The sequence below is a fragment of the Hippoglossus hippoglossus genome, chromosome 20, assembly GCF_009819705.1.
Source record: "Hippoglossus hippoglossus isolate fHipHip1 chromosome 20, fHipHip1.pri, whole genome shotgun sequence".
NCBI lineage: Eukaryota > Metazoa > Chordata > Actinopteri > Pleuronectiformes > Pleuronectidae > Hippoglossus > Hippoglossus hippoglossus.
The window spans coordinates 16320265-16333866 of NC_047170.1; the positions used below are offsets into that span (position 1 = coordinate 16320265).

Below are 13602 nucleotides of genomic sequence, written 5' to 3' on the forward strand. Positions count from 1 at the left end.
AGGAGTTTAACCACACATGCTGGAATGTTTCTATAATTAGACGTCATACAGGTCATTGGATACGTCGACGTGAACGCAGGACAAAAGCAGTTGTCAGCTGTTGACAGTCGACTTTAAATCCTGGATACGTGTTAAATTCCTTTGTGATCGACACAGACAACAGATCTATAGGTTCAACAGGGATAAATGTTCTATTCTGACCTGATACGAGACACAGGGGTCGATGCAACTTTTCCTCTTCCGTATGATGGAGATCTCCTTGGGCACATTTTTGCTTTACTGCCTCAGATGTCTAAATATTTGATCGTATACAGACAGGTGGTATTTGTGTTATATTATATTGGTAGCCGTCTTGGCCGACACCCAGGAAAAGCAAAACTTTGCTCAGCGGTAATCAGGAGATTTGTTACCGTGGAGGTTTTCATTCCACTGAGGTTTTCAGCTCCCACACATTCACACCAGACGTCATTTCTTTATCGTGCAAAACTTTATTTAAATGCTTCAGTGCTATAATACAATTCCAGACTTTTTATCCACAGTCGACACAAACAATCACCACTTCTCTACTTTTTAATTCTAATAAGCAGAGAGTTGACTTCTACCATGAAGAGTGTAAAATGTGCTTTATTTTCCACAGTGTCTGATTGGCTCACAACTGGGAACTTGGCTGTCTGAGGGAGGTCAAATGCCAAACCTCAAACCTTTACAGGCAGCAATCTCTGCCACACTGGAATGCATCATAAGAAACACTTCAGCGCTTTGAAGGAGATTCAGGAGATCATACCCGAGAAAGTTCAAACTGCAAACAGACAAATAGAAGTTACCATGATTTGTTTTCTGTAGTTGATGTGCCCACTTAAAAGCTGCTTAACAAAAACATTAAATCAAATCAGAAAATATGTATAATCAGAAATTATAAAACACTTTGGACGTCACTGACAGTTTCAGCTGAGCTCTGACAGTTCACCATTACTGCTCATCCACTGTGAGAACACATCCACACCCTCAGCACTGAACGTGTAAAGGTTGGCAGCAGGACTCATGTTTATTTCAGGGAGAAGCTCATCGTTGGCGACAGACATGGCATAGCAGGCGGAGCCAGAAACACTGGAGCTGTCCCCTGCCACAGCTGCACCCTGGGACTCGGTCACGGTGCCGTTGGCGTCCGTCACAGCGGCACTCGAGGGAGATGAGTGGTCATTTGCAGCCTCTGTGGCGGCCGGGCGGTCGGGAGAAAGCGAGGCAGAGGGGCGTTCCCCGAGCTTAGTGTATAATGAGCTCAGGGTCACAGGGACGGACATGCACCTGAGTCAAAAACACACAGAGACGTCAGATAACGGATCATCATATAAATATATAGGATTTGTGTTAATCATAGACTGTGAATAAAGAAGGACGACATGTCTTCACTTTCTACCGTTAAAGATAAACTTCCCAGAAAAAAAGATCATATCCTCCATGTTTATTTACAGTCTGTTCTTCAAACTGCAGAAGGAGGGAAGGTACCTCGTCATTACAGTGGTGACATGTTCATCCATGGATGGATCACATGGTCCTGCTCCAAACAACCTGCAGCTGATCTGATGAGAGTCACATACGTTCACCAGCACTGTGGAGAGAGAGTCAAAATACATTATGATGTCATCTTTGCCATTTGCTTGAACTTGTATTACACAGTATGACTCTTTGCATCGGTGATGTTTTGGTGGTAAATGCTCACAAACAGCGAGGGAGTCAGTGCCGGGCGGGTGGAAGGTCACAGAAAAGCTGGTGTCAGACTCCGGAAGGACTTCAAAGCGCAGGTCACAAACTGAACCTGATAACAAGATTCAACAATGAAACATCAACAGTGAAGTTCACTGCTCACTTTGCAGGGACGACGTCTCCACATGTACCTGCAACTGTATGATGTAAAGCTCCTCCTACCTGGACGGGCGCTCTGAGACGTGACACAGCTCCTCAGCAGGGCGTTGATCACACACTGATGACGCAGCAGCTCCAGTGTAGCCGGGACGTGGGCGGGGTGGGTGAAGGGAACACTGTCCATCACTGTCGCTCTCTGTGCGGGCGCCTGCCATGCAGCTCCAGGGACAATATAACTGTGCATCACACCACCAGGAAGAGGCTGAAAAAAAGCATTGATCCCTTACCATCTTCACAGAGTCACACAATTGACTTTTAAACTGCACAGTGTATTTTTTTAATGGAGATCTATTAATGTGAGTAAATTCTGTGTGGCTTTTGAATCTAAGGGGACTGTTGGAGGTGTGCGCTCTACTGAGTTACATTCTATTGTGTCATGTATTAAATCTAAGTCTTGTGTCATCATTTAACTTTACACAAGTGTGTAGATCTCTCGAACAAAACCTACATACCACTGTAAAAATAGTATCCTGCTCATCTAACGTCTCTTCATGGTGGTTTGCACTTGCTGAACCTCTCATCAGATGCTGGGGTAATGGTGCCCACTGCAGGTCAACATCTGCCACAGTCACATCTAGGAAATATCACAGAGGAAGAAGAGGAGAGAAGGGGGGGGGGGGGTTGCATAAGAGCCACTCCTTCTAAAAGCCTAATATCACATGTTCAAATAAAGATCCCTCACCTGTGATTTGGCTCAGCTTCTTCACAAAAGATGTCAGCATTGGTACGGGCGGCTGCAGCTTGAGGAGGAAGCAGGCAGGCAGCGTCTCATGTGGCCCCTCATCCAGCGGCAGGAACACAGGGTAACTGCCACAGGCATTTCACTACATTAACACTACTGACAGTGACATTCACGTTCACTGTGGGATGGGAAACCAACAGAAATCCTGACGAGCGGGAGATGAAGCGGTGACACGTTACCCCTGCGGATCCAGCTGTGGAGGCTCCGGGATCACAGACGCCATCTGAAGCTTGTGAGTGAGGTCGCTGACACCCACAGTCACCTGGGCGACCTGGACAGCTGAGGTTGGATCTGTTACTTCTGTAAAAACAAGAGCTTTGATAGGGAAATCTGTTTGTTAAAAGCCTCTCACATAGGAATGGGCCTCAGGTCTATAGGTAACAATTTCGTTTATCACCAAAGTCGGCTTTGTTGGCATCTTACGTGAATCAGTTTTCTTCAAATCAGTCGGCATCATGAAGAACTCGATGGTCAGGGGGTAATCTAGAGCGAGAAAATGTATAATATGAACAAATAAGTAAATACCATATGTGTTGATAACTTCTATACTTTGCATCTGTACCATCTTTTCCGGCTATTAGACACCCGATCCTTCCATTGTTAATCATGTCCATCTGGGGGTCACAGTCCTTTTGTGTCCTGAAAACAAAAAAACTTATGATTACACTTTGTTATTGATCAATCTGACTAATTATTTTTCAACCACTCATCAAGTTTATGAGAAAACACCCATCACAACTTGCAAAAATTTAAATTGATGTCTTTAAATTGCCTCCCCCCCCCCATCAGAGTAAGAGCTCTGATTTGCAGAAGTTTTTAAGGCCGTTGTGTTTCACGTTGCTCACCTTGGCAGATGTGATAATTGCTGCAAGTCTTTCCCGAGGTGTTGAAGAGATGCAAACAGTTTTAATTTGGTTTCACTGGAAGAAAAAATAAATATTGAAATGGATTTGGTGGCAAGAGGCTCAAAATGATGCAGGATAGAAATGTTTGATGAGTGCGTACTTGTCTCCTGGGATGTTGTACTGGGTGAAGAGGCTTGATAACTTCATGGAGAATTCAGCAAAGTTCTTTGACCTGCATGGATATTCAAGCATTTCATTTAAATAGCTTGTGTCAAATTAATCTCTGTAGTTTAGAGACAAGACTGAACTTTACCGTCGCTCTGCCTCTTACCTCAGCAGCTGCAGGAGAGACTCACTGGACTGTAAAACAATTTACTTTAATTAACCCACAGAGTAACAGGGGGAGTGATGTTAATTGCTTGTTGGACACAGCACTTACAGCAGGGGGTGCTCCCTGAGGGGCCACCTTCACCTCCTCCACTCCCCCACACGCCACCAACACCACCTCCAGGTAGAATAAGTCGGCTGTGAGGTAGCACGTGGCGTCAGTGATGTGGAAGCCCATTCTAGACAGGAAGCAGGAGTATGGAAGATAATCAATGAAATCTGTAGCTGACCTCCATGTAAGTTCTGCTGAGCAACAGCGCACTCTGCAGCCACACGTGGCGATTCATTCTGTTGGGCTTCGTGTCCTGAGCGATTAAGTGGTTTTCATGTAGAGAAAAAACAAACTAACAATGTGTTTAAATGTGTTGAGTACTAAACCGAAACACAACTGAACGGTGGATGTCACCAATGATCCCCGGTTTCCTGAACCAGCGGAGTAACAAATCCACCAAAATCGGTTTAGATATTTTAAGTTTCGTGGCTGAATATTGGAGATAAACGCTGGTTTCAATGATTTCAATACGACTATCGGTCAGTTCCACACTATTTTAAGGTAAGAAAGTTGCATAGTGTTGTTTTAAGAGCAGTAGAGATAAATCTGTTTGTGCCGTGAAGTCAAATATCATAAGAGAAAAGACAAATATTGATAAGTCAGATCTTTACCCTTGTTGTTTGGCTATTATTTCCAGGCGATGCCTCATGGTATTCATAGATGACACTGAAAACACACACGGAGCCTGACTTACTCTCAGGTAAAGTGAAATATTGACACTAAAGCATAATCAGTGTTCTGTTTATTTACCGTTAAACTCGTCCTGGAGCCGTTCCAGCGATCGAACCAGCGGCTCACAGGGTTTGGATTCATCTCTGGATTTCTCCTATGAGGGGACAAAGGCAAGAAGAGAAAAACAACAACAACAATGGACCAGTTGTGCGTCAATGTGATGCTGGTGTAAACAGACTTTGGTCCCATCCCGCCATGACGTTACACACAAGCTGCATGGTGGCAAAGGGGAGTGTTGACATTTGGATGCTTTGCACTTTGGGAGGCGGCGATGTCTGTGTACCTGCATGTCCCAATACAACGTGCACTGCCCTCGGCGATTAGTTTGAGGCAAAACCGGTCCTACAACAGCATTAAACTGTATTTATACAGCTCCACTTTACAGAGTATAATCAAGACTTTATAGAGAGAGAGAGACACCACACGGTTCAGGCAGGATACTGAATGAAAACCCAACAGATGTATTAAACCTTTGAACCACACATCTCCTCAGTGCATCAAATATTCAGGTGTCTTTACCAGACTCCAGAGACTGACCTCTGCCAAGCTCCACTCGGTTTTAATCCAAAAGTATTATCTACACTGCTGCTCCACCCGAGACAAATCTAAAGAAAACTGACCCACCCTCTCCTCCACAGCCTCAGCACACACGTAACAAGTTACAAGAACAACTGGCAGACTTTCTGTTGGGTGGAAACACACTGGGATCTGTGAAGCTTTGCATGTTTGGACTCTTAAAGCTATGCTTCGAACGAGTGGAGCATATTCCAACTAGACTAGCACTCAGTAGAGCTCATTCCACCACCACAACAGTCCCATTAAATGCAATCAAGCACTTCTACATATCAGTCCTCTAAATATGTGTGATTATTTTCATCAAGATCCCAAAATACTGGAACCATTACATTTGAATGGGTTCTTTGTTGGCCCATGTCTCAAGTTTCATGGAAATCTAGGTAGTTTTTGCATAAACCTAATGACAAACAATCCCTTTGACAGAGATAACCAGTGGAGCTCAATGTCAATATTGTAAAAAGGAGGAGACTGAAACCAACAAATAATAAACGTCATTCTGAACAAGAGGCCACATCAGGCTTAGGCCATAAATAAGCTTCATTTCATAAATGAGACTTCAAACCAGTCAAGTAACTTTGTATGGTTTCTTGTTTCTACAGGTTTCCTGCACGTTTATGTGTCATGAGGTTGACAAGAAGTGAATTGACTGCTGATCAAACGACAAAGAGGCGTGTGTTCCAGGACAGATGATCTCATTCACCACACACACACACTCACACACCAGTCCCTGACTCACAGCACATCATCACTGAAGTCACCCAGAAACCAGTCCAATAACTGGGATTATCACCATTTCCTCCAGATTAGGGGGGATATAATCGTGTAGATGAGGATTTGGGGTGATCTCTAAAATGATATGAGTGAAGTATTAGAGACCATGAGTGAAATGTTTGTCTCACCATGCATCTTCGAACCAGCTGGAATGTGTCATTCCAGGACCTCCCTGCAAACTTCAATCGCAGTTTAGAAATCATGGATTTTCCTTTCATCTCTGTAGAAAACAAACATGTTCAACACTCATTTCTTTAATCAAGGGACACTTTTACTGTTGGAGAACATGTGTTCAAATTAAACCAAACAGTCACTTCTGAGTTTTGATGTGTTTATCGTGTTTGTGATGGAGCAAACCAACATTACCTGGCTCGTCTGGACAGAGACTCTCCACCTGAACAAACGTGACAACACTTAAACGCAGATTAACCAATTAATCAATTATCTCCTTCCACAATCTGCTCGTAATCTCTATTGTTTTGTGCAGCGATGATTCAAACAACAATCTGCCGCCGAGTTTGAATAACAATAAAAAGCCATGATGCAGTCACACAGACAGCCAAGGTGCGGTTCTCCCATGCGGGCGGGCGTTGCCACCGACCGGATCCGAGCCCGCAGGACGTGCGGGGCTGCCCAGTCTGCTGCTAACTCAGGTAGCACGGGAGCTAACCATGAGCTAACGAGCCACTAGCCGGAGTCTCCCCAGTTCGCCACCGTGGTTCAGCCCTCGTCAGACGCTTGGTGGAGGTGAACGCGGTCACATTTACCGGTACGTGATGATACACACACTCACACACACAGACACACACACATGCACAGACTCACATATGTTGTTGTTGGGTCACGTCCGCATCGTTTAGTTGTTATTAGCTGCTTGTTAGCTCCTTTTCACGCTTATGCGTATGTATGTATATGTATGTGTGTGTGTGTTTGTGTGTGTGTGTGTGTGTGCACCCCAGCTAGCCGGCTAGCTAAGAAGGAGCTCAGCTGAGTTTCCTCCTGTGGAGCAAGAGGGATTTATGTATTTATATTTAACGAGTCGCTTCCTTCACGGGGAACTTCCGCAGATGCTAAAACCTGCCCGGTGGGTTAGTGAGTTAGTTAGCTTGTTGGCTAGCAGCGCCCGAGGTGGCTAACCTGTCAAACCGGCGGCTAACGGGTGGTTATTTAAATGGTTGTGTGCCTTGATATTTATGTTTTATGTTTTTATGTCTGTTCCCCATCTCACTGCTGCCTCGACGTTGTGTTTCATTAGCATTAGTTAGCAGTGAGTTGCCAGATAACGATCCGCTGATGAGTGTGTTCAGGTTGTGATGATGATGATGATGATGACACAGTTTATTTTCTACTAAATTCCTGTTATTGATATTGATGTTATTTTATTATCTCAATCATGCAACTTCGTATAGAAATGTATTATTTGTACACGTTCTTGCACTTGTCACACATGGGTAAATACGGGTAAACATACTATTACATACTTTGCACAATCCAGTCTCTTGTGTTTATCCCTCCTCTGGTGCTTAAAGTATTGATTTATATTTCATTTTTTTTTATATCTATACTTGCACAAATACACTACAGCAAATCCCATCTATGTGTAAACTTGCTTGGCAATAAAACCTGATTCTGATTCTATTATTTATTAACAGACGTACATACTGTGGACGTTTCATTGGTTAAATTAAAAGAACATTACTTCCGTGCTAAATCATAACATTGACTTTCAGTGTCCAGACCCTGTTGGCTGTAAACCTACATTTGTGATTGTAGAAAGACATGAACACACACATGTCTGGACATCATGTTATTGTCTGGATCACTAAATCCATGTGGCACATGTCAGATTTTATACACAAAGAGTTTGGAAAACCAGCCAGAAAAGGTTTATTTCTTTGCTAAATGGCCTCCACAGGTTCCCCTTCGGCTTGGTGGAATTTGTAGTTTTTGCTGATCTGTTCCATCTTATTAGGTTTCCTCAAAAGATGTCCCACACCTTGCCATCTTAGAACAAAGGAGAGGAACAGTGTTCACTACTATTACATTAAAGCCGTTTTCAGACATGAACTCTGGACATTTTCTGGAGTTTGTCTTTCACATATGAAGTCAGACGCATTCACAACAACAGGAAAAGGTCCCTAACATTCAGGGGTGGCGCCTGGTTTGAGCAGCAGGAGACAGGACATGACGTATAAATGTGTTTCTGTTTCCAGCACATCAACACTGCGTAGGACCTTTTATCACTTAAAGCTCTTGAATCTCATCGTCTTTCCAAGCTGACATCTTTGTCTTCTACGTTTTATTCGTGTGTCCATCGCATGTTCGAAATGTTATTGACACGCCCACTTGCTCACGCTGAATTTTCCAGCCATTTTCTTGCTGTATTCTCACATGGGTTTGCACGTTTTACACACAATTTATTAGGGGACTGTTGTGAAAAGTTCCAGAAAACGTTGAGTGCCTCGGACATTTGCTTTCTCACATACGGCCCCTCTGGAAAATGTCTGGACTTCAGTGCTTGTCTTAAAGCAGCTTTATGGGACATGTTGTAATGATTCTGCAGGGAAGGAATGATAATGGAAAATACAGATTATAAAGCAGTTTAAATTGTATCATTATCCTTCAGTATTTGTCATAAAAAAGGCACAGAGAACAATCCCCTGCTCTACATTTGCAGTGTAATGACTGTTTCTCCTGATTAAACATTTTATTGCTTTGGGATTTATTGCTTTGAGACACAGTGATGACTTTGCATTCTAACTGCAGAACTGGGATCTAAAGCCCCAGAGGTGATGATGAAACATGTTGTGAATATTTTCTCTCTTTTCCCTTTTCTGTCTCCCCAGGACTTTATCATTCAGCTCTTTGTTGCAGCTGCCGTCCAGACTGATTTTCCCCCTCTTCATTTCACAATCCTTCCCTCCACCTTAGCTCTCTCCCTTCCACAGTCAGACCTCTCCGCACACAGAGCCATGGCAGCTGCTAAGCCGAAGGGGCAGAACTCTCTAGCCCTCCACAAAGTGATTATGGTGGGCAGCGGAGGAGTGGGGAAATCGGCCCTAACCCTCCAGTTCATGTATGATGAGGTGAGCAACTTAAACCACAGCTGTCAAGCTAAAATTCATCAAGGTTTTTGAGGTGCAAACGTTGTTGTGTAATGATCCCTTTCTCCCCTGCCTCCTAGTTTGTTGAAGACTACGAGCCGACCAAAGCCGACAGTTACAGGAAGAAAGTGGTGCTGGACGGGGAGGAGGTACAGATTGACATCCTTGACACAGCTGGGCAAGAGGACTACGCAGCCATCAGGGATAACTACTTCCGCAGCGGGGAGGGTTTCCTCTGTGTATTTTCCATCACAGAACTGGAATCGTTCGCAGCAACAGTAGATTTCAGGTAAAAAAAAATCCCAGAATTATGACCTGGGTAATTTATGAAAACGCCAGAAAATACCATATCTCACAATCCTAATGAAAGTGAAATACATTCCTGGATCTATCCCCAAATTTACTGGGCTCTTTCTTGTCCCATATCCAATTCTTCCAAGTTACGTGGAAATCCCTCCAGTAGTTTTTTGCGTAATCCTGCTGACAAATACATAAACAAAGCAGCAGACGGGTAAAATCTGGAACCTTTCCTTCCGTGACAGACATAATGCTGTAAGTCAGTAGTTTGTTTATTTGCATAATTCACGGCTGAATGGCATTTCCTGTTTTACAGAGAGCAGATTCTGCGAGTGAAAGAGGACGAGAACGTGCCCTTTCTCTTGGTTGGTAATAAATCCGACTTGGACGACCGACGGCAGGTTAGTGCAGACGAGGCGAAGGCACGTGCCGAGCAGTGGGGCGTGTGCTACGTGGAGACTTCTGCCAAAACCCGTGCCAATGTGGACAAGGTTAGTCCGATCAGCAAAAGATAAGACTTGACTTGGCAAAACTTGACTTGGTTCATACGCAGCAGAGAAATATGAGCCCTTTACTTTTCTTTATAGGTGTTCTTTGACCTGATGAGAGAGATCCGGGCGAGGAAAATGGAGGACAGCAAAGAGAAGAACGGGAAGAAGAAAAGTAAAAGTTTGGCCAAGAGAATTCGAGAGAGATGCTGTATTTTATAGTGGTAAAAGAGAGCAGGGTCACTGCTTGTGTACATACACATTTCTCAGACTTTTACATTTACTTTGTGCCCATACCTGACCATGACTTTCCGTTCCTGGCTAACAGGACATCTGACCGTGTGTCAGGGAGTAGTAAGGTGGCACGTCATACACCATTTATAGCTCTAACTTTTTATGTGCTGACACTACAAATAACTTATGTACTCTCTCTCTCTCTTACTCTGACCACATAACAGAGTGTTATAAATGGATGGTGTTTTAATTTAGGCCTACGTTTGACAGGAGGCTAAGCTCTGAAATGTTACACAACCTTTCATTGTAAAGTTTGATGTGTATAATATATTCAGACAGCTGTGCAGTGCGGGTTCAGGTGGAAAGATTAAATGAAAAGTGTCAGAGCTGAGGTTTAAATGAGGGGAAAATATAACTGGAGCTCTACTGGAAAATCCCACTTCATATAACTAGTCCACAGTCTTTGGTAGGAAGTGTTAACCGAAGTTCAAGTGCCACTTAGGAAATGTACATTGCACTGGGAAATCCTGGAAGCGTTTTAATTGAAAGATCATTTCTGAAATTTCATGCCGTTCCCATTTGTGGTTTTCACACTTCAGTTTTACTCTGTGGTTTAGTTGCCAACACTTATTTTTTTAAAGTCTAAAGTTTTTCTTTCTTATCAACCAATGTAAGACAAGCGCACTAATGTCCCCCCCCCCGCCCAGTCACTTTGAGTCTTATAAAAATGCACAAACATCATCGTAACCCTACAATCTGTGAGGGATTTTACAACACTTGAAATTTCTTCAATTCTAACATTTCAAAATGTTTTACCTCACGTGGCTAATGGCGTTCATCGCCTTTCTTAGCATTTACGGAATCCCTGGTGCTCTGATAAACGGTGACTCCATAACACTACATCCTTTAACATGCCGTCTTCAACACATGTTCAGGAAAAGAAATGGCCTTCAGACACGTTAAGATACATTTTTACAGCTTCCTGGCTCCGACTTTTAATTCCCTGCATGTTAATCTAAATGTATTTATTGTAATTGGGACTAAAGTGGGAATAAATTAATGTCAAAACAGAATGCAGGCATGATGGAAGGAAAGTGGTACATGTCCTTTCAGTCACCAAAGAAATACGCTCGATAGTACAAACAAGTGCCCACTTTTTAATTGAAGTGAACGACAGCTTGCTGTGGAGAGCATCAGAAGTAAGCACTGCAGTGTTTCTGCAAAAAAAAACATCTTTGTGAATCAGACAGGCAAAGGTTAAAGGAGTTTCAGTGGAAGTGACCAGGGAAAGAAATGTGAGGTTGCGAGGGCTTTAGTAATTCATGTACAGTGCATCACTGTTGCCTCTCTGTCCATTGTGAATGTGAATAATCCCAACATGCTCATCCTGTTTGCCTGTAAATCTTAGGCTGCCGATGATGTGCAGAGTTCATCGAAGCTCTGTTTTGTTTACCTTTTGTGCAAGTCTCCCCTGTGTTACAATGCTGTTGTGACATCTTAGAGAGATACCTGATGTTCTTGCTCGTATAGAAGAAGGTGCAGGTGAATGCAGTGTAAGAATTGGCCAAATGAGAACACGATGCAGGTTTTACATTGAAATTACAGAGACCAAATCACACCATGAAATCTGCCCCTTAATTCTTTTATTACTGAGCCATGCTTTGTTTTCTTCTGACTTATTTAAAGTAACTTATTTTACTCTTTTTAATACTTTATGAAAGTCCAACCACTTTTCAGATTTTTATTTCCCTCCGCATTTCACTCTGATCCATTTCAGGGTCATTAACGCAAGAGTAGAATGTGTGTTTTTGTGTGTGTGTGTGTGTGTGTGTGTGTGTTCATAGCCGGCAGCAAGAGCTGTACATTTTCATTTAATGACTTTGGCAATCAGTAGGATGCCCAACACTAGAGTCTATGCAAAAAAATATTGTTGTGATTTCCAAGTGGATAAAGAGAAGATCTGTGTCTGCAAACTGCTTTTAGTGAGACTGGGTGCAGTAGAAGCACTTGAATGCTGTTAGGTGTGACCACAGCTTAGAAGTTGGCACTCGGTAGAGCTGCACCAAATTGCACACACTCATGCATATCAGGCCCCTAAATATGCCTGATCTCACAATGTTCAATATGGATCTGCCCCCAAAATGTTATGAGTCCTTTTTGACCCATGTTTCATCCCCTTCATTGAGTTTTATAGAAATCTGTTAAGTTGTGTAATCCTGCTGACGAACAAACCCGACAAACAGGGTTGAACACACAACGTCCTTGGCTGAGGAAAAAATCCTCCAAAAGTTGTGACGCGTGCAGAAGAATGTGAAGCAGAAAACTGTTTCAAATGATTTCATGAGGCAGTAGATGAACGCTAAAGAGTCTAACGCTAAAGATTGAAGGCTTTGTTTTTATAATATATGTCTGTGTGTTAGTTGTGTAAAAAGATAGATGTGCAGGAATGTCTGGGGTTTCATACTTACTGAAAAGCACACCGTTGAAAGAGTTTTAGAGGCTGAGACTGGATACGTGAGACCAACCTGAGCCCAAAATATCCGGAACCCGTGGCACCAGAATGTTTGGAAAGTCGTTTAAGATATTTTAAGGGCTAACCCCCCAGTACCATGACCGAATCACCCCTGATAGTTAATGTAACAGGCACAAAAAACAAACACACAATGTCAGGATCACAGCCTGTTGTGACGTTCCTTGCTGAGCTTATGCCCATTACATTTAAGTGCTGTGTGTCTACATCGTTAAGAAGCTACTTCACTCAAAGTAACCACCATAGTGCTCGCTTACTCCAACATTGGCTTCAACGGCATCTCATCCGTTTTATTGTTTTTCTTCAGACGCAAACATGATTCATCATCCTTCTTTATTCGTTTCTCTTCATGAATACTTTAATAGGCTTGATGGCCCAAATATTTCCAACTGGATCCTGAAACAGATGTTTGTGTGAAAGCTACGAGCAGATTGGCCGACCGGGTATTCAAACAACTTGCTTTTGCCTTTTATATAAATACCCTTGGGGTTCAAAATAAATGGATATCTATGTATTTTTGATTGGATGGTTGTACGTATGCCATCGGTGAAATGTTTCCTTCATGTTTACTTATTTTAAACATAACCACTAATGTAGCTGTTTGTGAATGCAAGAGGTGACGCTTACATTTCAATTCATTTTTTGTGAGTTATTTGGAAATGGCAAATAAAGTGGATATTACTAATAACATTTTCCATACGTCTCTTCTTTTTTTGTGCGAAGATTTGTCGTGAATCATTGCACTGTTATTTTCATTAGTTAATTAATGCAGAACATGACATTGCTAAATTGACCTTGTTGCACCATGATATGTTTTCACAGCCCACATCCACACCGAGTCTTTGTTCTCCATGTACAAGGTCCTCTGAAGGCTTGATGATTTTGGGTATATAAAACTAAAATTTATCAAGACATCTTTCA

At 42.7% G+C, this 13602-nt stretch overlaps 2 protein-coding genes across 9 annotated transcripts; one reads left to right on the forward strand and one right to left on the reverse strand.

Moving 5' to 3' along the window:
- Positions 1-468: 468 nt before the first annotated feature.
- Positions 469-7510, reverse strand: zgc:111976 (uncharacterized protein LOC553663 homolog). 8 transcript variants are annotated; one of them, XM_034571925.1, is made up of 18 exons: positions 6850-7510; positions 6395-6416; positions 6157-6248; positions 4700-4775; positions 4561-4615; positions 3950-4076; positions 3842-3870; positions 3671-3742; positions 3511-3585; positions 3228-3304; positions 3089-3148; positions 2845-2980; positions 2606-2730; positions 2376-2497; positions 1927-2125; positions 1721-1816; positions 1507-1609; positions 469-1305 (listed from the first exon to the last, which is right to left on the reverse strand). In XM_034571925.1, the coding sequence occupies exons 3-18, from the start codon at positions 6244-6246 to the stop codon at positions 945-947; spliced, it is 1803 nt and encodes a 600-aa protein (XP_034427816.1). In that variant the 5' UTR covers positions 6247-6248; positions 6395-6416; positions 6850-7510; the 3' UTR covers positions 469-944. The 8 variants fall into 8 exon arrangements, with proteins under 8 accessions (XP_034427816.1, XP_034427815.1, XP_034427818.1 ...); XM_034571924.1 differs by having other exon boundaries at positions 6395-6441; positions 6854-7509; XM_034571927.1 differs by having other exon boundaries at positions 2845-2965; positions 6395-7510.
- Positions 6359-12103, forward strand: ralaa (v-ral simian leukemia viral oncogene homolog Aa (ras related)). Its single transcript, XM_034571931.1, has 5 exons — positions 6359-6797; positions 8875-9114; positions 9213-9421; positions 9746-9920; positions 10017-12103. Exons 2-5 carry the CDS (start codon positions 9001-9003, stop codon positions 10137-10139), a joined length of 621 nt encoding a protein of 206 aa, XP_034427822.1. The 5' UTR covers positions 6359-6797; positions 8875-9000; the 3' UTR covers positions 10140-12103.
- Positions 12104-13602: the final 1499 nt, after the last annotated feature.